Genomic DNA, 23,893 nt, shown 5'->3' with positions numbered 1-23,893 from the left:
AAAAATACAGTGTAACAGATACAGCGTGTCTTTGTTACAGTAAATACAGTATGTTATACTGTAGTTCCCGGTGCTGCCAGGATAGACTTTGGGCCCCCCACGAGCTTAAATTAAATTAAATGTGGTTGTGAGAATGACATGTTGATTAAATTGGTTCTGGGGCAATAACTATCTATGACTAATTCTACAAGGTGATGTTAAAAGGCAATGAACACAAAAGTGTGTTTGAGTGTTTAAATTTAATTAATGACATACTGGCAGAAAATCACTTTCATTTTGCCTTATCTTTCGGCAGTTAATAATATTCGCTGCCTTAGCAATTGAGTGCTCAAATAAATGTCTTTTTTCCCAGTCTTCATTGTGTATGTCAGCAGTGGCAGGCCATTGCTAGTTTTAAAGAAAAGCTGGTTATATATAGACTTCTTTTTGTCCAAAGATAATTTTCATGAGCATTATTTTCTGAAACAGTGATTATTAATCTAATTCCGATGTCTTTTTGCAGTGGTAATTGGCCTTAAAAGACTTTTTAACGTTGTATTTAAAATTCAGCTGATTATGTACTTTCCTGTTTATTTTTTTGTGTACTGGTTTTTGTTGCCTCTACTTATCCTGGCATCATTTCACATTGTTGTGAAAATCTTCTTTTCACATTATTTGCCAAAAATATGAAAAATAGCTAATGTCCAAGCAGACAGTTTAAGATGTGGCAAAAATATATGCAATTTGACTTCTTCAAGAGTTTTAGTCAAGCCAGCCTAAAGCATATGTAAACCTCAAAAACTGTGACACCATTTAACCCCTTATGCAATAAGGGGTTTTTGGCATCATTGCACCAAAATTACATACCCAAAAGTAAACAGCTGAAGAGCAGCAAGTACAACATTTTGAATGTTAAAGAAAGTATTTAAATGGTTAAAAACCTTTGTTTATGCCAATACCAACTGTGTTTATTCTCTCCTACAAATTGGATTTTGCAATACATAACCAAAATTTTTTAATGATGCACAACCATGGAACTAATTTTCTTTTGTGCCCCAAACTGTTAGCTATTATTTTGCCATGTTTTGATTTTATTTCATAGCATTACGAATGTATACTGTTTGGCACAACAATAGTATCCCCTTTATGGAGACATTTAGACTCTTGCACCTACACATACTCCCAAAACAAGTATTGCAGTTGCAGTTATATTTTTTCAATAAAAAAAAAAATATATATATATATATATATATATATATATATATACACACACACACACACACACACACTAGGGGGCTGTGCCCCCAGCTCGCTTTGCTCGCCAACCCCCCTGTGGGCCCTACACGCTAGTCATTTCCTGGATCTGCTGCTTGCGACGAATCGTGCTGTGCTTTTGGATAAACACAAATATCAACTCTGTCTTTGATATCTCCGTCTTTCGAAACTATTATCGCTGACAGTTTGTCACATGTTGGTTTATTATATATGTGAGTATGATCGTTCAGATTCATATAGAAATCCAAGAAAACGTTTTTGTCCATGTTTTTCAGATACATTTTGTGTAAAGTGCGATACTTTTGGACATATGGATTTGTATCCATTATTGGCTGTAGAATTTTTAATACGTCTAATCGTTTAACTCTTTCAATACAATGTTGCATCACTTCTCCGTGATCATAAATATACAGTGGGTACGGAAAGTATTCAGACCCCCTTCAATTTTTCACTCTTTGTCATATTGCAGCCATTTGCTAAAATCATTTAAATTAATTTTTCCCTCATTAATGTACACACAGCACCCCATATTGACAGACAAAAAAAAGAATTTTTGAAATTGTTGCAGATTTATTAAAAAAGAAAAACTGAAATATCACATGGTCCTAAGTATTCAGACCCTTTGCTCAGTATTTAGTAAAAGCACCCTTTTGAGCTAATACAGCCATGAGTCTTCTTGGGAAAGATGCAACAAGTTTTTCACACCTGGATTTGGGGATCCTCTGCCATTCCTCCTTGCAGATCCTCTCCAGTTCTCTCAGGTTGGATGGTAAACGTTGGTGGACAGCCATTTTTAGGTCTCTCCAGAGATGCTCAATTGGGTTTAAGTCAGGGCTCTGGCTGGGCCATTCAAGAACACTCACAGAGTTGTTGTGAAGCCACTCCTTCGTTATTTTAGCTGTGTGCTTAGGGTCATTGTCTTGTTGGAAGGTAAACCTTCGGCCCAGTCTGAGGTCCTTAGCACTCTGGAGAAGGTTTTTGTCCAGGATATCCCTGTACTTGGCCGCATTCATCTTTCCCTCGATTGCAACCAGTCGTCCTGTCCCTGCAGCTGAAAAACACCCCCACAGCATGATGCTACCACCGCCATGCTTCACTGTGGGGACTGTATTGGACAAGTGATGAGCAGTGCCTGGTTGTCTCCACACATACCGCTTAGAATTAAGGCCAAAAAGTTCTATCTTGGTCTCATCAGACCAGAGAATCTTATTTCTCACCATCTCAGAGTCCTTCAGGTGTCTTTTAGCAAACTCCATGCGGGCTGTCATGTGTCTCGCACTGAGGTACCTTCCAACAAGACAATGACCCTAAGCACACAGCTAAAATAACGAAGGAGTGGCTTCACAACAACTCTGTGAGTGTTCTTGAATGGCCCAGCCAGAGCCCTGACTTAAACCCAATTGAGCATCTCTGGAGAGACCTAAAAATGGCTGTCCACCAACGTTTACCATCCAACCTGACAGAACTGGAGAGGATCTGCAAGGAGGAATGGCAGAGGATCCCCAAATCCAGGTGTGAAAAACTTGTTGCATCTTTCCCAAGAAGACACATGGCTGTTTTAGCTCAAAAGGGTGCTTCTACTAAATACTGAGCAAAGGGTCTGAATACTTAGGACCATGTGATATTTCAGTTTTTCTTTTTTAATAAATCTGCAACAATTTCAAAAATTCTTTTTTTTGTCTGTCAATATGGGGTGCTGTGTGTACATTAATGAGGGAAAAAATTAATTTAAATGATTTTAGCAAATGGCTGCAATATGACAAAGAGTGAAAAATTGAAGGGGGTCTGAATACCTTCCGTACCCACTGTAAACCTGACTGAATTGTGGTTTCTTTGAAATTAAACTTGTAGTAGCTCTGTCATACCACCTATGTCCATATATTCAATCTCTTTTCACAGTTCCATTATTTCACAGAGTAATAATTTGTTTGTTAGTGCTAATGCGATCTTTACTATGAGTTTTTTGAGACTTTCGAATTTTAGTACTTTCATAATCTCTAACCTGCTCTGCATGTGTATCGCACTAACGTGTTTGAACCTCTTTACGACGTTTTGCTTTGTCTTTTCTTCTTCTACTGTTTGTGTTTTATTTCTACCCCCACTTGGACCTGTTAGGTTTTCAGTTCATCTCTTGGCACAAAGTGGGAACGGGGAAGACATTACGTACGAGTTAAGAAAATCAAAATAAATCATTTGTGTTTTATAAGTGTGCCTCCTGCGTCTGTCTGTGTTGGGTTGGGTGGCTGGTATGCCCCCTACTAATGTCACAATTGTCATACCCTCTTGCTGGGTCACAAGCCCATGATACTTGTTCACTATGTAATCATCCCCACCACCACAGCTAGCAAAAGGATCAACAGAGCTGTGCAAGATTTTTTACTCCATTTCTAACCACTCTTGCTTCACCAGGCTGTTGCTTCATAATGCCATCTGACTCGTGGCTCGCAAAAGGCCACACTTTTATTTTCTTTCCTGTTTCCAATTACACTTGTATCTGACTTTTGGGTAGTTTGTGTGTGGGCACAATTAAAAAAAAATCACATTGTATGGAGTGAAGGTAGGTTAGGTCTGTTTTTGTGGGAAACAGGCCATTGGCTGAAAACTTTTTGTTCTCTAAATGTGCTCACCACACAGCAACATGAGATGTGTGATACAGTAACATTCGATCAAAGGATGGGGACCTCACATGAAACAAATACAGTGTAACAGTACTCACCGGTACACTAAGCAACATTCTGTGTACTCCAATTTGAAACTGACAGAGCACTGCTCAGTAAACTAACATAGGGATAATATGCAGCAGACATCATTCAAGTGTGGTAGAGAAATTGAATCCATGACGTTTGAGCTGTAAAACTGCACGCCATAATGCTTCAAAGCTATAATAAAATCAGTATTTAGTGTTTGAGCGTAGCTTTAAGTCCTTTCTCAAACATGTCATCAAACAAGTCAAAACTGTGATCAGAAACTGACTTAAGCCTTGTGCTTGAAGATGAGCTACTGCAGAAGTAATTTATTTCCTGTCTTTTACACACAGCTGTGACATGTAACATGAATGGCCAATCATAGACAACTAACAGTGTTTCTGATTCTGTAGGTCAAGAAAAACGTTTTGATGTTTGTATAAAATTTCGTGTGTTGTTGTTAAAGAGCTACAAAAAGGACATAGCAGCACTGGAAAAGGTCCAGAGAAGAGCGACTAGGCTGATTCCAGGGCTACAGGGGTTGAATTATGAGGAAAGATTAAAAGAGCTGAGCCTTTACAGTTTAAGCAAAAGAAGATTAAGAGGTGATATGATTGAAGTGTTTAAAATTATGAAGGGAATTAGTGCATTGGATCGATACTGTTATTTTAAAATGAGTTCATCAAGAACACGGGGACACAGTTGGAAACTTGTTAAGGGTAAATTTCGCACAAACATTAGGAAGTTTTTCTTTACACAAAGAACGATAGAAACTTGGAATAAGCTACCAGGTAGTGTGGTAGACAGTAAGACGTTAGGGTCTTTCAAAACTTGACTTGATGTTTTCTTGGAAGAAATAAGTGGATAGTACTGGCGAGCTTTGTTGGGCTGAATGGCCTGTTCTCGTCTAGAGTGTTCTAATGTTCTAATTAACCTTATCAAGTTTATTTATTTATTAGATACCTGTTCTTAAGGTAAGTTAGAAGAAAATGCTACACAGAGTATCTTTAACAAATTTGAAAGATTTAAGTTAATACAGGTAGTCCCCAGGTTACGGACATCTGACCTACGACTTACGAACGAGGACGCAGCTGTGTCGCATGTGCCTTAGTAACTGCCGCTCCATCATCTTCAGCCTGGGGATGCTGCAAGTGGTGGCTGGAGGAGGACGATTTCGCTGCTCGCGCAGTGTAGTGTCTCTTGGGTGGCTCCCGGCGGCAAGCGGTGACCCGTGGTCCATAGTCACCGGGGCCACAGCTATCACTCATGTGCAGGACGATGGTTCGCTGCCCGCCCACTACGCCGCTGCAGCTACTGCTCCTGACTGGACGCAGGCTGGATGGAGCGGAGGGAGGCGTTTCACTGCCCACCCAGCACACACGGCTGGTAATGCTGCAAGCAGTGACCCAGTTGTGGCTGAATGGGGTGGCGGGGGGTAGCATTGTAGTGTGCCTCGGATGGCTGCCTTTTGAATTGGGGTTGGGCGATTCACTACCCGCCTTTGGCTGCACTGTGTTCGTTCTCAGTGGGCGGACACTGCAGTCAGCATACTGTAATGGAGGTGACTGTGAGGTGGGCTGGTGATGAACCGCCCCTTGCCGCCCCCTTTCATTCTCAATAGCAAGCTTGCTTGTACTGTTCCACACATAGCAGGAAATTGTCTCTTGTCAGTACATCAGATGTATTGACGGGTGCCTTCCTGCTGTGATAACGTGTACAGTGCTGTGTAGAAGAGCTCATCTTAACCTTTTGTCTTCACCCTTCAAGAATGTCTCTGAAACACAAATCTGATGCAAGTGCTGGTGATACAGTAAAGAAGAGAAAAAACATCACCATTGAAAATAAAGTAGAAATAATAAAAAAGTCAGAGAGAGGTGAAACTCCATCATTCACTGGCAGAGCACTTAGTTACAATCGGTCAACAATAGCATTTATTAAAATAATGTACCTGTTCTGACTTACATACAAATTCAACTTAAGTACAAACCTACAGTCCCTATCTCGTACATAACCTGGGAACTGCCTGTAATTGGTAGAGAGCAATATTTACAGTTGGGTGCTAGAAGTTTAGTACTACAGTAAGTGTAGTACCACAGTAACTACAGTAAGACTGCATGAAAACCAGCATTTAAACACAAGCAAAGTTGCTTAGTGATTAATTGCTTCACTATAGCTGCAGGTATGTAGGAGTAGAGTACAGGAAAAGAAGGCTAAAGCAGTATCAAGATGCTTTGTAAAGAGATGCGTCTTCAAGAGGCATTTGAGTATCAGAAATGTAGAAAATGTTAGCAGTAGTTCAATATGCATGATTGATTGATTAATTAATTGATTGATTGATTAATTAATTAATTAACATTATTAACCTGCCAGTTTGTAAAGAACTTTTGGTGTGAACCTTCTAAAGCAATTTTTTTTACCAATTTTAAGTATATTAAGGTATCATTTTCCAATTTTTTTGGTAGATGGGTTAGGATTCTTGCAGTTGAGCAAGATAAAACAAAATAGATTGTTTATTAAGCAGTAATGCCCCATTCGTTGATGCTTGAATAATAATTTCTTATAATTTTGTAATATTCTTTTGCAGTTTATAAACTAGTTAATAAATGAATATAAACAAGTTTCATGTGCACTTTACCATATTTTCCCTCTAAATTTTTTTATTTATTAGGTTGAACTTTTCGAAAAGGATGTTGAGTACATTAAAATGCAGCTAAACTCAGGTTCTTCCACGGACACCTCACCAGTTAGCTTGTATGAATACTTTCATATATCTCCAATCAAGGTACTGTAAGCAACAGTTCTTCAGTTCTTTCTTCACAATTTAAAGAATTTATGTCAAAAATAATTGTCTCTGTAGCAACCATGTGTATAGTCTGGGAGATTACTTTTTTATCTTTGTTATAATGAAAAGAAGTTTACTATGATTGTTCTAGTGTCCCAGCCTTGTCTGGTTTCTTCTTTGCACATTCTATTACTGCTTTGTATAACCGGGTTGGAGCTTTCAGACATACAGGAGAAGAAAACTCACAGTAGCCATTCATTTTTTATTTTTTTTTATTAAAAATGTTTTTTTTTTTTCTCTTCTTTAGCCACTTCAATGCAAAGGCAAATGGCCTTTCTAAATGTATAAACTTGGGCTCTGTTGGGTGCAAATAATTATACCCATAACAGGACGGAGTTCCTTATTTTCCACTCTGCCAAAGTGAACTGACTATTGAGCCACCAGTCCCTCTTTTTATAAGCAATTTTGTGTCATGTGAATGGAAGAGGTTGGGTAATTCATTGCCCTTATTGTTTTATCTGGGCATCTCTTGTGTCCTTTGCTTCCATTGCTTCTCCTGGCTATATCCTGTCATGGCTGAGGTCTGGTCTTACAGTAAAGTTTTTTGGAGTCTGAACATTCTTCTACCAGCTTCTCTGCAACAAGATGCATATTTTTTAAGCAAAGTCAAATACTGCTATTGGACTGCCTTGAAGGTGGCAGTGGATTCCCTGGGCTGTATGAACAAGTGAAACCTTGCTTTTGGATACTTATCTTAAATAGCAACTATAGTGTCATCTTTATATGCTTGCATGTTTTCATCCTACAGAATTCTGCAATTACTGTGGCTCTGCCAGAACTGAAATGAATATATTTGGCTTTGTATATAGCACTTACAGATTGTGCATACATTGACTGTGACAGATTTCATTTAGTTCTGTTTTTCTTAGTCTTTAATTATTTTCATATGTTATTAATTGAAAGACATTTTAATTGCAACTTTTATTTGGAAAAATAAAAAAATATGGTTAACCACAATTACATGAGTTACATTTTTGTACTGTGTGACAGTACACATAGAAAACAAAAGGATTGTCAGAAATTGTTTTTTTCACCAAAGATTATGTTAGACTAATCAGTAAAAGAAATTGTTTGTGTGATTAGAATCAATGTTTTATATAGTTTTTGAAGTGGTCTGAATGAGCCAAAATCATGAAAATTTATAAATTAATTCATCATGAAAATACAACCATAACACTAACTAATGCTTTTTTAATTGGTTGTTGATTATCAGATGCACTCTGAATACATTACGTAAATGCTTTATTATCTATACATAGTCTTTTCAAAGTACTAGCTGCACGTTCAATTAGTTACATTAGTACATGTGCAGACAAGGTGTTTGAAACAAGTGGGCAAGTATCAACCATTTGTGTTTGGGTGTGAAATTACAGAGATAAAGAGCATTAGTATTTTGGGGGTTATATCAGGGACAGTAATCCAACTGTTTTTCCCCCATTCACAACAGTGTTGAAATTGAAATTATATTAAGAATGGACCAGCACCCAAAAAATATCCAAATAATGGAGTTTTTTTGGTCAGAATTAAACCATTGATAAGAGTGGCTAATATGTAGGCTGATACCGCAAATAAAACAAGCAAGATTTGGTAAACTAACACCTAACTTCAGCAGTGGTGCTGAAGGACGTGTCATCATTCCTTACCACGAGTCAGTAAAGCTAACTGAAAATTTACTAAACATGTACACTGCAGCAATGGAAAACCATTGTTTCATCTGCTGAACTCTAGTTTTCGTGGATTCACTCTAGTAGGTGAAGAAAAAGTATAAATATGAAAACTTCATAAGGATTTTTTCTGTGATGTGTTAGCAATACAAGCTACTTGTAGTGTTGTAAATGATTTTTTTTTTTTGGAAACATTTCGATTCCAACAGAACATTGTGGCACTTCTTGTATGATTTTGGGCTATACAAAAAAAAAAAAAACATGGCAGAAGTCATCAAATATTTAGCTTTTTTATTTGTTTATTTTACAGAGTGTTTATGCATCTTACAACAAGGCTAAGAAAATATAACTATCAACAATCTTGAGTAATTATTGAGTAACATGAACGTGAATTTAACCAATGGCCTCCCCGTCATCAGATTTAAATCCAAAGAGCAGTTTGTTGAATGAGACATCCTGAACTGTTTGGTGTAGAGATACACTATTATTTACAGTAATTTTCAGCTATGGTGGGACACATTGATCTCAACATTAGCATTTATATATGTGCCACACTTTTAAGCCTTAGTTTAGAATTCTACCCTGATGGTAGATAGGGAATTTCACTGGTTACTTTACATCATATACTGTACATTCAGTGCATGTGAATTTTTATCAGAAACTTGAATAACCAAGCAAAAAGGCATGTGAATAAAATTAAGTGGTAGACCTGACTCATTCTCTGTAGCATTTTAACAGAGAGTTTTACTTTATAAAGTAATTACTAGTAGAAGCAAGATAGTTGGATGACTAGGGTTATTCAACCAGTAAAATAAGAAACCAAATTAACTGAACTCTGCTGAGTAATATATATGCTGCTGTCACAAGTGATTCTAGAATAATCAGGCCACAAAAAGAAATTCGCCTCTCTTGGATATTAGTGACTTAGTTACTTGTGAGCAAGTTCAAACTTGAAAAAGTAAAAGAAAAAACTAACATGAACAGGAATTTAGCAAATAATCAAATAGCCACAATAACATATAACAATAACATATTACTAGTTTCAACCAGATAGAAAATCATTATCAATGGTATTAGCAAGTAAACTAAATAGGCAACTATCCTGAATAATTTGCATTTGCCACATGTAATTTGTCATAATTTTATCAGTTCAACAAAGGAAGAAAAACAAGAAGCACATTTTTTTGAACGTTTTGTAAATATGTTCAGAAACTCACAAGACATTAGAAGAAAAAGGAAACCAGGGCATTGCTTTGTGTTACCACACTCCTAGCATGTATTCAGAATGCAAAGGATATGTTTATGGGATCTTAAAAGGAAATAGAAACACAGTAGAGGAGAAACGTAATAGGCTAGAGAATGAGTGATCGTTTCTGGGTGTTTGGGTCTTCAAATGGTAACTTAGGGAAAAAAGTGTAGAAAACCAATGACATTCTGGTACACCCACTGACCATGATTTGGAAATTAAATATATTATGGAATGTAAATGACCACACTTCTTAACAGGGAAAGCAGTTAATAAGAAAAAGAGGTAGAAATAAGATGATGAGAGTGTTTGATAAGGATGGAGTGGAAAAAAAGCAACAGGCCATCATCCAGGGTGATAAACCATGCCTGACACATATTAAGCTAAGCTTATGGGGGGAATATAGGTCCTAGTTGATTTATACATTTGCTGTTGTGTTTCCTTTCTAAACTTTAAACCTCATGTTTTTGTGAAATAAAACCTTTTTGTATCTGTTAGTCTAATGTCATTTTATACCAGACCCTGGATATCAGCAAGTCAACAATTATAGTCAGATAAGACTTTATATTACCTAATTAATAAAACAAAGTATAACCATCACTGCTGTATTTAAAAAAAAGAAATTACAGGCAGATTCAAGAAATAATTGACAACTTTTAAAATTGATTTTTATGCTTTGTTTTGACATGTTCCTTTCAATCACTACAAGGCTATAAACGCATGTGTTCTAGACAACTTTAGAAACTGAGCTGTGAAAGCGACCTGAAAATGATGTAATATGTGGTACAAGACACAGCATACAGTTTAGAGTCAACATATTCATTCCCTTTTTTTCAATCTTGCTATCTATTTTTTTATTATTTTCTTACAGTTACATTTAAGCTTTTCTTTAAGCACTGGAGGAGAGGATGGAAATAGAGAAAAACGAGATACTGAATTTATTCCTGTTCAGTCTTTGAATCTGCTGCTCAAAAGTATCGGTGCAACCTTAACAGATGTTCAGGATGTAATTTTCAAGTATGTACAGCAACTTTATCATTAGTTCATTAGTGTATTTCCTAATAAAGGTGTGTTTCTAAATATGACAAAATGAAATAAAAACTGTGATTAAAAATGGACAACATTAGTCTGAAAAAATGAATATGACTAATCAAGGTAAGAATGTTACCTGAAAATACTACTTTTGTCAATCATTTTGCAATATTTTTCTTATCTAAGGCTGGGTTTCTTTGAATTGACGTACCAGTTCTGCACAACTCAGCAGCTTCAGTGGGAAGTAATTAGACATTACTCTAAACAGGTTTGTGATTAAATTTGATATGTATCACATGAATTATATTTTATTATTTGTCATTTTGGTATCTTTGTGTATGCATGCGCAAATAGAATTTCTTTAAAAGCACTTTTTATTCTTCTGTTCAGGCCATAAAGCAAATGTATGTCTTAGTGCTTGGACTGGATGTCTTGGGAAATCCCTTTGGATTAATAAGAGGTTTGTCTGAAGGAGTAGAAGCCTTCTTTTATGAACCCTACCAGGTTAGATTATACTTTTCAACTTTTAAGTATATTTTAATGTTCTTTACTTAAATATTATGCTTTATAAATATTTTAAAACAATAATAATAATAATATCAGTTATAACCCCAGAAAATATATTTGGGGCTCGGCTTTTTGAATTTTGTTAATTGATTTATTTTGGACTCTTTCGGTTTTTGTAGCACAGTCAATAGGGAAGAATTATGATATTTGAAAATCACTATAGAAAGAAATTATTAATTATGCTGTGTTGTTGTATTAGCACATAGGTTACCAAAATAATCATGTTAGAAGGTCATGTTTAATCTTGGCATAGGTGGTTTGCTGTTCCATGTCTTACTGAAAAATGACTCTCGGCTTACTGAACTCCTTTTCTACTAAAATACATGTTTCTTTCTGCTTGTAAAGACTCCTTAATTTGAAAAAGACATTGTATTGTTGAATTTCATGAACAATGTTTTTCTATCAGTAGTATCGTGCAGACATTAATATTTTTTCTTTTTGTTTTTATCAATGTGTTTGTTCCTACCTCTGATTTCCAGCATTAGCCAGGCTGAATACACATCATTCCTAATTTGAGCATACATCTATTTTATATGTATTCTAGGAATTGTAATTTGTTTAAAGGATATCATTATTTTCTGTAGTAAATAATTAACTATTAACATATCATAATCATTGATGTAGAACCACACTACTTTGTTATACACCTGTCATATTATACACTGATTTGCAAAAGAACTCTGACCATTTAAAAGTTTCTGAATGTTTGTTGATTACAAGTTATGTTTATACGTCTTGTCTCAAAGTGTATTTTCACTGTAAACTGATATGTTCAAGAGGAAAATACAGTTTTTTATTTCTGTAGTTTTATATATCATAATGTAATGTTGATAAAAAATCATCTAGCAAAAAAAAAAAATATCTGTGACAAATAACACATACTTTATTAGCATTCTCATTATTTGTTCAACAAAAATAGGCCAACACACTAAAGCCGTGCGTCCAGAAGTCATTACATTCTGTGATTTGGTAGCTTTTAGAATCAGATTTAGTATTATTCATCACATGAAGTAAATGTTTTCTGTATGATTTTATCAGTCTTTTGAATGGTACTGGAAGAATTTTGCCTCAGTCCTTCTTACAGTGCTTCAGTACTCTTAGGTTTCCGACACAGCATCTTAATGGCCTTGATTATTTTCTACCTTTATATGTTGTGCCTTGTATCATTGTTATTTTACATGATTAAGGTTTTGTCCAAGCTCTAGCTGTCAGACAGATAGCCTCACATTTCCTCTTAGAATCGTGTTGTATAAAGGAATTGTGAGATATACAGGTCCTGTGACAGCAAGACAACTGCAAATTATCACTTGTACCATTATACCTGATGGAGGTGTGAAGTTCTTCAGGTGAAACACTGTTTTTGGTTGTTATAGTGAAAACAAAAGACTACACACTTCAGTATCATCTGTTCAGAGGACATTACCATACTAAACAAGACATATAATATGTATATTGTGTATCTCTGAAAAAATGGAAATGCTTAAATGTTTCAGATTATTTTCTGTGGTGTTTTAAGTAGTCATGTTTATAGCTCAGCCAATTTGCATATTCACAGTCTCTATAATCAAAGGCATTTGACTCTCTTGTTTAAACTGGTGGTTTGATACTAAGTGAAATATAGTCTCTTCATTCTTCACACAAGCATCTATCTGTGTAATGCTTTAATTTTATTATAAAAAGTCAACCCTTTCTGTAGTGAATCATATTGCATATTAAAGTTTTCAAAAATATTTGGATTGGTTAATTATTACAGTGTAGTCAAAAATACACATTATTTTTTTGGAATTGTATGTTCATTAGAACATTTCTAAATTAAAAATGTTATTTAAACAGATTTGTTTTCATGTATTTATTGACATCAGAGGAGTATATTGTGGTGTAAAGAAAGTAATGCATATTCGTATATATCCTATAGGGAGCCATTCAAGGTCCAGAGGAATTTGTTGAAGGCATGGCACTTGGAGTGAAAGCCCTTGTTGGAGGGGCTGTTGGTAGGTATTGTTGTAATCAACAGCTGTTCATATAAATGAAAGAAAATAATTCCCAAAATATCCATGTGTAAATGTAAAAGTTACAATTTGTCAGAATTTTCATTTGTATGCAGTATTTCTTAACTATGTGCCCCATTTTTCAGGTGGTATAGCAGGAGCAGCTTCCAGAATTACTGGTGCTATGGCAAAGGGAGTAGCTGCTATAACAATGGATGAAGATTATCAACAGAAAAGAAGGGAAGAAATGAATAGACAGCCAAGTGGTCTTAAAGAAGGCATTACAAGGGGTGGAAAAGGCTTAGTGTCAGTAAGTAAAACTGTACGGTATATTAAAGTGAGAACTGATCAATCTGAATCTGGCTTTAGTTATTAGCTCAGTGCTCTTCCATAAGAAATACAAATTGGATTTAGTCATTAGCTCATAATGCTCTGCAGTAAGGAGCATAAATGGCCATAGTCATGGTTAATAATATTTTTGCTTAGGCTTTAGAGCTGATCAAGAATATAACAAAACACAATTAAGTTGAAAAAGCAAGTATGAATACTCCAGTACTCCACACATTTTGCATGTACTTGATTATTTTCATCTTTAAAGCACACTGATTGCTTGGAAAAGCCTTATATTTTCTTAGGTAACCTTTATATCTTGTGCATTTGTTATAATAGCTTCATAAGATGAAACCCTACTTCCAGTGTGTAATGAAAACCCATATCACCATGTGGAGAATATGAAACACAGAGGTTGTTTAGCTTCTTTATTTCTAAAAGATTGCACAATTTTAATTTGTATAGTTAATATTGTCCTTCTCATGCATGAACTGCTCATTTATCATCAAAGACAAAGATTTGTTTTAGTTGTTTGAATGTTAGTAGTGAACCAATAACATGTTACAAATTGAATTAGGAGACAAATCCCAGTGGATCTTAAGTTTTATATTTTAGTGTTAGCTGGTTAGTCTACTTGGAGCAGTCAGTGGTTGTTGATAAACAATTGTGATCTATTGCTCATAGGCAATTTACTATTTGATTATTTTTAATGATCATTATGCTGGCATCGAGAGATATTGTTATAGTACCGTATTTTAAATTAACTATTGATAATCTATTATACTTGACTTAATTAATATATGTTTATTGTAACATAATATGACAAGTAATATCTCTATTGATAAAATTGTGATCATACAGGGAAGTACAGATTATAGTACAGTACTTGGGTTCATAGTCTGAACTCAGGAAACAAATAACTGTACTAGTCAAGATCCTGTAGAAATTTCTTATCAAGCATAAAGCTAAAGCAGCATTTTTATATGTGCTTCTTTGCAGGGTTTTGTTAGTGGAATTACAGGAATTGTTACGAAGCCTATAAAAGGTATGTTAATGCAGTTTATGTTCTGTCAGAAACAAATACTAAATAGACATCTTGCTTACTTTTGACATGCATGTTAAGTACATACATTAAAGAAGATCCTGACATAAAAACAATTTGCCATTACCATCTCCACTTTAGCTGTATTATAATGAGTTCAAAAGTGTACAATGTCCAATGTTTTAGGGGCCAAAATATATGGAACAAATTAAATTGTTCTTGGGTTTTTTTGTGTATTTGCAGGTGGGTGCAAATTATGGTAATTAAACTAGTGGAATGTGAAAAAAGGCCACCCTGTGGGCATTGCACCATTAAGATTTGTTTAGAAAAATCATACTCGCAAAGGGTGCATTTACATGCACACACGAAACCCAGATAACGTACACATTTTTGTACTAAACATCCTTAAAATCTGAAAGGTGACCAACAGATAATGACTTTGATATAGTCTTTGAATTTTTGTGATATAGGATAATAAAACAGTTGATTTCAGTGTATAAGCATGCCATTTTAGATTTTGGATTGTAGAATGAGTTAGTAATATTGTAAACCTGAACCAATTCCCCTCCATCACTGTTCTAGACTTTGTTTTGTCGGCAGTGAAACAAATTCTGTACTAATAGTTTTCTGTGGTCGTGTGTCCACTAAAGCCTTAGTATGTAATATATCATTTAATAATACTGGCAGGGACAGGCATTTGTTATTTTAGGTTTGAAAGCAGTGTCTTCAGGTGGGCTTGCTAGGCTGCATTCAAAACACGTTTCAGATACCCCCAGCTCCTCCACAGTAAAAGTACAGTCCCTCTTGAATCCTTCATCTGTTTTTATCAAACTAATTGCTGTCTTTCCCAGTTCCTTTGGAATCGTTGTATTCTTTGTTTAATATTATGATCACCAATCCAATGGATATCCTATATCATGACCATTTTATTTGATCGCTCTTTTCTAACTGAGATCAAGTAATAATTGTTGCACCTCAAATTTGTTTAGATCATTTTAATACATATTATATAGTTCCCAATGGAGCTCTTCAGTTGTTTCAAATTCAGCAGCCTACTAGTGGTGACAGCCTCTCTCTCATGATCATCAAAAACTGAACAACATTCCCTTAAAAACAAGCAGCACAGATTGTCTTTATCAAAAATTCCACAAGCCATTCCAGAGACACTCTTATAAGAAGGAAAGAAGATAAAATCTGTTTTGAATTTTATTGTAAAAATTAGTTTGAATCAGTACAGACTCACTTTGATTTATAGTCAAAGACCTCCTGCAGCTTTTTGGACTCCCAAGAAATGCCCTAGGTAAGGAATTAGTGGTTCTTTAACAATTAATATTGGTGGTGCAGTAACAATGGCTCTGACATTCCTCCTCTGCTTGACAGCCAGTTGTTAAACTGTAGCTTCCAGGTTAGAGAATTGTGCTTAGAGATTTAATTAATTGAAGGCAGGCCTTTGCATTACCAAGTGTCTAATTTTTTATGGTTGTAATTTACATCAGGTCCAGTTCAATGTAAAATAATGAGATTGATTCAAGGATTTTAAAAGAGTGGCAGATAATGGTCAAACAGGCACTAGTCAAACCATTATATTCAGAGACTGGCAAACTAAATCAAGGCAAAATAAAGTGAATTTTCACAAAATTAGCAGTGGTTGATGTCTACATTTAATTTACCTTTATTTAATTTATTTGCCAAAATATTGTATGACGTTGAAGCCAGGTTTAAATAAATGAAATAAAATGACATGTCTCATTCACATAGTGACACACACAGTTATAGCAAGATATGGCAGTACCAAAGATAAGTGGAACCAATAAATAAATAAAACAAAAATAGCCAAGAAAATGAAATGTTATTGTTTAAATCCTGACCGAATGTGTCACCTCACACGTAAAATACCACTGGGTAGCAAATATACAAGCTATAAAAACCTTGGACATTGACACAAATAGATGAACATACACAGGCTTGGTCCAAAAAAGAAATAAAATCCTGTAGTACTTCCTTATATTCCTTGTTTTATACCCCAATAAACACAAGTTATCGCCAATATACTAACAATCCAATTGTACTTCATTCACTCAGAATATGGCACCTCTGCACGATAACCACCTTTTTCCACCCTCTCAAACGTACGCAGTTTTTAATGCCTAGAAAACTTTCAGGATTAAATCACTTAGATATGTACATAAACAACTTCGCATCCTATGAATAATTACATTCCAAATTTAACTTTCCAGCAGCTCATTTCTTTCACTACATCCAAATTAGAAACTTTGCTAAACAAAACCTGCCCAATTTTCCTCGCCTCCCACTTACCTCTATTCCGGAAAAAATATTGATCAGTCTTGAGGACTCACAGCATTTCTGTAATATATAAAAACATTTTTATGTCCCTCCCTTTCAAAGATCCAAGAGTACAGTGGGAAAAGGATCTCTCACTCAACATTTCAGAAAAGAAGTGGAAGGTAGCAATGTATAGAATTCACTCGAGCTTCATATACACCGAGCATGTAATTATTCAACTTATAATCATCTATCAAGCACATCTGTCTTGTTTAAAATTGTACCAGGGCAAGATCTAACCTGCGAACGTTGCAATCCAGCTCCAGCCTCATTGGGCCATATGTTTTTGGTGTGTACCAAATTAACAACATTTTGGACCAAAATCTTTAAGTGCCTTTCAGACAGCCTTGGAGTCACAATCCCTCCTAATCCAGTAACAGCTGTGTTTGGTGTACCCCCAGATGGGCTTAAAGTGAAGAAGGATAAACAAGCTGTAATTGCCTTTACTTCATTATTGGCACGCATGACTTATCTTGCTCAACTGGAAGAATCCTAACTCACCTCTTTTAAGTCAGTGGGTAAATGATGTTATATATTATTAGAAAGTGGAAAAAATCTAATTCTCACTTATAGGATCTGTGTAAAACTTTTTTTTAAAACCTGGAAAGATCTAATCAATAGCGTTTTAGAATAAGCATTTAAATTGAGGAAGTGGATTCTCTTCCCTTTTTATTCTATTTATTTATTTTAGTTTTTATTTACTTATTTTTCCTACTATTAAAGTTTTACTCTGTTGGCCTAGCTCCCTTTCTCATGGTTGGGGGTTGATTTGATTCAAACCTAGTTTTGTAAAATATGACTTGCTTGTATGGAATATTATTTGATTTTAATAAATTCAATAAAATGTTAAAAAAACACTGCACATCATAGGCCTACAGTGTAGATATCTTTTTAAAAACATTTATAAAGTTTTTATTGGCTTGAGTTTTAGAATCATATACAGTGGACCCTTGACTTATGAACTCAATTCGTTCGCGAGGGCTGGTTGTAACTCAAGTTAGTTGTAAGTCAAGACTATTTTTCCCATAAGAAATAATGGAAATGCCATTAATGTGTTCCGAACAACCCATGTAACTTTTTTTAATAGAAAAGGGTTGCATAATGTGCATAATTTACCAAAAACACCAATAATTTTTCTAATGTACTAACCAAAAAGTTATAAAAAGTGCCTAGCCTATCAGAAACAACTATTTCATACTGTACTCACCATTTAAGTTGACATCTTTGGCTTGCAGGAAGGAAGGAGGAGGAGAATGAAATGGAAGGTGGTTATTGTTTGGAAGGAGTTTCCTTATACAAATCTTTTCTTTGTAAAATTGTCGAGATGGTGGATTTCGACATGCTGTACATATTAGCGAGATCGGTCACACGAACGCCACTCTCATATTTCCACACAATTTCCTTCTTCGTTTCGATTGTGATCACTTTCTTTACCTTCGTTACCTTCGCTTCCTTCCTTAGCAGTTATCAAAATAAATTATATAAATCACTGCACTGACCGAAATTACGTCCACAAACACATGTATCTGGGCTTCGACTGATGCTTACAAACGCTCTTGGCTGTTTGTTTACAGTCGCATAAGCGGATCTCAGTGACCGTATTCGGGTCGTAATGCAAGATGTTAGGCGTAATTCAAAACAAAAATTTTGGTCGTAAAGCAAGTTGTTCGCATGTCAGGCCAGTCGTATATCAAGGGTCGACTGTACTATGAAATTTAGTATTGAACTACACACAGAAAAAGATGGTGAAGTTTAGCTTTTACATGTAGAAGTTTGCCTTATTATTTATGTGAAGTGATTCAGGTCATTTCAGTTTGAAGACCATTGTTACAAAGCCTAATAAATTACAAATTGTAATTTTTATTTATTATCCCAGCAACTGTTATTTTATAACAAGTGCACACAAGAGAACAACTGTTAATTTCACTTCCACAACCACTCTACAAGGGGCTAAGAAAGTTTGCAGTTCAAGGTGAAATTGTTAAAAAGGGCTAATTTTGCTACAGATGAATGACCAGAGAAAATGTGCATTGTTTCAGTGAAAAGGCAAGCCCACATGACATTCTGTCTAAAATTTTTACTTAAATTCTGGGAAATCAATCAAGTCTTAGAAAGCAATGAGTTTTGGTGTATATTCACTGAAGTACAGTTATCTGAATCTAAACTACTGGGTAGGCTCTAGAGTCAAATTCACTTCCCTGACTTCTTCATTTAGAAAATTTGTATCAGCAATATGTGCTATATAAGTGTAGGAAGGAAACAGCTTCTTGGCGCAGACTCAACACTTGTAAATGAGAGTAGAATCAGACTGAACTGTGGTAGCACTGACATGCTACTTTTTTGATCATGCCTGTTTCATTTAGAAGTCCCAGTTAAGCTCCAAATTTTAATTTAATTATTATTAAGCTTATTTTTGTTGAAATACTGTTTACTTATGAGAATTTATTCAAGTGCAAGATAAATATTAGTACATTTATTTGTCTTACTGTTACATGCTAATTTTATTGTTCCACAAAATAAATTGAGGTAGTCGCAACCCTTACCAGGAAAGTTGGTTGAGAAGATGAGATGAGATGATAAAGTGAAGCAAAGGGCAAAAAACAACTTAGATTAAGTTGTCTTTATTTTTGTGTTTAGGAGCTCAAAAAGAAGGAGCCACTGGCTTCTTTAAAGGAGTTGGTAAGGGCCTTGTGGGTGCTGTTGCTCGTCCTGCAGGTGGCATTATTGATATGGCAAGCAGTACATTTCAAGGAATTAAGAGGTATTATTTTACTGATTATTTTCTTTGAAAAATGCTAGTGTTGCTTTTCAGCTTTTCAAAAAAAAGGGAACTTTGTTTCAAATTGTGGTGTCTATCAAATATTTCCTTTTGTAGTTATCTCAATTTTTAGTATGTCAGGTAAGTACAGACTTGAAAAAACATTCACTTTTGGTTTTTTTTCAAGAATATATACACAGGCAGTTAAATTAATAAAAGAGGATAATAACTTCTAACTTTATGTAGTCCTGTTTTCAAAACGCCAAACATGTTAATGTTTTTTTTCTTTTTTTAATTTTTTATTGCTCTTTATAGAGCCACAGAGTCTTCTGAAGAAGTCGAAAGTCTCCGTCCACCTAGATTCATACATGAGGATGGAGTCATTAGACCATACAGAGAAAGAGAAGGTTTTGGTAGCCAAATGTTACAGGTTAGTTTACTGTGGACATTACTTAAACAACATTTTTCAGAATTAAGTTTTATTTTCTCACTGTATAACTTTTGGCAAAATTTACTTTTTAGTATTATGACACAATACTGTTTTATACTGTATGTACTTGGTTAAGGTTTATATGGTTCTTTAAATATGCATTTGGTTCACATGTACTGTAGATTCATAATCAGTTTCATAGTTCATAATGTCAGTGTTGTCACATGTACATAGTACAGTGAAATGTTCTGTTGCCTATGCTCATCGAAATGTGGCACATTGTTTCCTACCACCTTTAGGCTGAACAGTTAACTAATCAGCACTTTTAGGCTTCTAGAATTAGCAGCATATGAAAACCATTTGCAGACTTTTTTTGGTGATGCATTCTGACATCCATCGTCTAATCCTCTTCAACATACAGCATATATATACTGTATATATTTGTGGTATATTAGCAAATCCCTGGTCTGTTCCTCATAATGCATATTTCATAGCCTGACTTAAGAGAATGTCTTGTTTTAGGGATCATTGACTTTGCTAATGAACTGGTGAATGACTATCGACATATACATGGAAGAAGAAAAATAATTCAATTGTCTCTAGACATTTGCAAAAGGAATGGCAAAATTTGTCTGGCAAGCATTTTAACTATTTATTGCGTTCAAATAGTCTCAAAAAACAGTTTCTGCACACAACTTCAATCAAATGCCTGTTTTTGGCCTCCGATAAATATATGCACTTGGCGTAGGAATCATAAAGCAGAAGATTCATACCATATCTAACACAGCATAATCTTGTAGTTTTGAGAAGTTCTACAGGCAATCTTTCACACACTGCATAAACAAACCAACACATCTCTGTTGTAGTCCTGCTCAAGATGGAAACAATGTCTGCATTACTCTAACCAAAAATGTAATGTACTTCAGACAAGTGAAAATTTCTATCAGCTGACAAGTAGGTATGCACAATCTCACCACAAGGTTAGAATATTTTTCTGATGGCACTGGTCTATTACAAATACAAACTGGATACATGAAGTAACCATACTGAATGAGGTAAACTGCCGGAAAATTCAGGCCTTAACTCATGCAAACCAAACAACAACATATTCTCTCAAGATATTCTGTGTCACTAAAAAAATTAAGATAATTGTAATCATCAGATATTTAAATTTATAGGATCACAATCTGTGATTCAAAATAGTAATATAGACTAATATAGACTATATTTCTGTACCTGAAACCTAGGTGTTTTATTCACACAATGCCAGGGATGTACAAGTAGCTAGTTCTTCATAGTTCCATATGTAGACAATTAATTGTTGACTGCACCATCATGGGAACAAACACAAATGCAAGAGAAAACAATGGAGAAAGCAGGTCATTCACAAAGTCTAATTGAACATTTTGAGAAGTTTAAGCAATCACCACCCCCTCCCTACCCACCAAACAATAACTTAAGTTGAACCCTCTGTGTGGAGATTCTCTGTGTCAAAAAGCAGTTCTCACAAGACACATTACTAGTGACACCTGCCCTATCTAAACAGTTTTCGCAATTTGGTGAATTGATTCTGCAATGTGACTTGTGGTAGCAGCATAAAGACAAGAGCAGTCACCCTGTATAGCCTTTTTTGAAATTACATCCTTGAGAAATAACATAGAATGTTAGCACTTTTTCTGTTTTTTGTTTTTTTTTTATTTATTTATTTATTTATTTTTTTAACAATTCTGTTTTGTATTAAGTCAGTCTCCATAAAGGGCCAGTAGGAGTTGGTTTAAAAATGAGGAAAATTATTATTTTTTTTTTGTAATCAAATGTATTGCCTTTTTTTAACTGATTATATAAAAAGATTAAAAGTGATAAAGTCAGTATTGCCTCTTGGCTTTGCTTTTTGCCCTTCATTTGAAGTTTTGTCTGATGAAAAACATTTCCTTTTCCCACATCTGAGGTAGGATAAGGTTGTCTGTTAGGTGGCAGCATAGAATCTGCCCTTAACATGTGCTGCACATTGCTACTTTGCCTCTGTTTGCTCTGTGATCATGGGAGTGGCAAGTGACTAACAGTAAGCGACTTTAGTGCATCATATAAGACACATCTGTGAAAACATCAGACCTGCACTTATCCATATGTTTACTGGGTTTCCCCCAACACCAACAAAGTAACTTTGTGTTCTTTTCTGGGGAAAAAAATGTAAATGATTTTAGGATTGTGACTTTAGCCTGGTTAAGAAGCTTGTGTGCCTTAATGATTCGTATTGCTGTGAAATGTCTGATTTGAGTTGGCCAGGCCAAGACTAATCAATATATAACCCTCATTACACCAGTTATATCAAAGAAAAATTTGCCGGGACCCACCAAACCAGATTTGGAAGTAGTATTCACTCTGATGGCTTAATGTTCCACTTAGCTCACTCAGGGTCAGTCTGAAAAAGATACATGGACCTGCAATGTGGGATGCTGGAAATTCAAGCTTTAAGATAGTACAGCCAAGCATAAAACATATTCTCCAAATTATATTACAATATTCACAACTCACAAGCAAAGGATAATGGCCAGGTGCAGTGCCAGTGGAGTGATGGACAAGAGTGGGAATGATCCTGGCATACTAGACATCAGTAATTGAAATTGGCTCTTGGGATGTGAAACACAACCTCTCTAGAAGGGAAAGAGCTGGAATTAATGCAGAAGGTTGAAAAGTACTAGTTAAATATATTTGGACTTGAATCTTTGGACATGATTAGAGTTATCCAGAGTGGTGTCTTTCATCATTTGGAGTGGATTCTCATTATAGGCTCAGAATGGGTGTGAGGGTTCTTAAAAGTCAACAAACTGATGATGTACAGTTGGAGTTTGTTTTGGTGGAAGAGAGGATTGCTAAAATCCAACTTAAGGTTGCAGTGAGAAAATGTTAAACTGTTTTTTGTAATTTTTGAACCAAATTATTATTGACAGTTTTCTTTTTTTAGACACTTTGGATATGATGCTTGATATGGTATGACCTACTGATTCTGTCTTACTGGGAGTCTTGTGTGGGGGTACCTGCCTGATCCTAATCCAAACAGTCAGTTGATATTATATTATATTATGCTAGTTTTGGATTGTTCATAATGAACAAGCCTTCTCATAAGCGTACCTAGTTCCGGAGTGCATTGGGGCAAAGGTTAGTGGCTGATGTTTTAGTCAGGTCATCTACTCTGGAGCTATATGGTCTGGAAACTTGGGTAAAGAGAGGCGCTGAATTGTCAGCCCATCATCTCTTGGTGGAGAGCTGTTTGAGGCAGATGGAGCATCCACTGGACACACTGGTAAGACCCATTTGGGAAAGTAATATTGGTTGGTCTTCATATCGACTGCTGTCAGCAAGACTAAGAAAATGGTGAGCTCAGCCTGGGATGTCGTTCAGAGGTGGACTATTTTAGGTACGCTTCTCCGAAGATGCAGTACCAGAAGCATTGATTTGGGGTTAGAGCCACAACTGTAGTGGATGATTGTACAGTGATTAAAAACCTCTGAAGTGGCAAGGTTACAGGTGTGGATGAGATCTAACTGGAAATTCTCGAAGCACTGGACATAAGGATGTGTTTTAGCTAACGTATATGTTCAATATTGGGTGGAAAGCTGAAACAGTTTAGTGACCTTAGATTGTAATAGATCACATCTCTAAGGACAATTTGAATCACAAACCAAAAGATGAAAGGTTTGAAGGCCAAAACC

The 23,893-nt window shown here is 35.4% G+C and overlaps 2 protein-coding genes across 4 annotated transcripts in view; one reads left to right on the top strand and one right to left on the bottom strand.

The window, feature by feature from the left end:
- The window catches only part of LOC114652196 (guanine nucleotide-binding protein G(q) subunit alpha), a 634,881-nt gene that overhangs the window by 69,580 nt on the left and 541,408 nt on the right, over window positions 1-23,893 (bottom strand). The window lies entirely within an intron of this gene.
- Window positions 1-23,893, top strand: part of vps13a (vacuolar protein sorting 13 homolog A) — a 285,577-nt gene that overhangs the window by 237,669 nt on the left and 24,015 nt on the right. For both annotated transcript variants that reach the window (XM_028802445.2, XM_028802446.2), the window contains exons 60-68: window positions 6,607-6,720; window positions 10,562-10,707; window positions 10,909-10,990; window positions 11,113-11,226; window positions 13,205-13,280; window positions 13,424-13,587; window positions 14,607-14,652; window positions 19,630-19,753; window positions 20,066-20,180. In XM_028802445.2, coding sequence (XP_028658278.1) covers window positions 6,607-6,720; window positions 10,562-10,707; window positions 10,909-10,990; window positions 11,113-11,226; window positions 13,205-13,280; window positions 13,424-13,587; window positions 14,607-14,652; window positions 19,630-19,753; window positions 20,066-20,180 — 981 coding nt within the window. The remainder of the gene's footprint in view (window positions 1-6,606; window positions 6,721-10,561; window positions 10,708-10,908; window positions 10,991-11,112; window positions 11,227-13,204; window positions 13,281-13,423; window positions 13,588-14,606; window positions 14,653-19,629; window positions 19,754-20,065; window positions 20,181-23,893) is intronic.

Source organism: Erpetoichthys calabaricus, chromosome 5, assembly GCF_900747795.2.
Source record: "Erpetoichthys calabaricus chromosome 5, fErpCal1.3, whole genome shotgun sequence".
In the NCBI taxonomy this organism is placed as follows: domain Eukaryota; kingdom Metazoa; phylum Chordata; class Cladistia; order Polypteriformes; family Polypteridae; genus Erpetoichthys; species Erpetoichthys calabaricus.
This window is presented reverse-complemented; position numbering and strand designations above follow the sequence as displayed.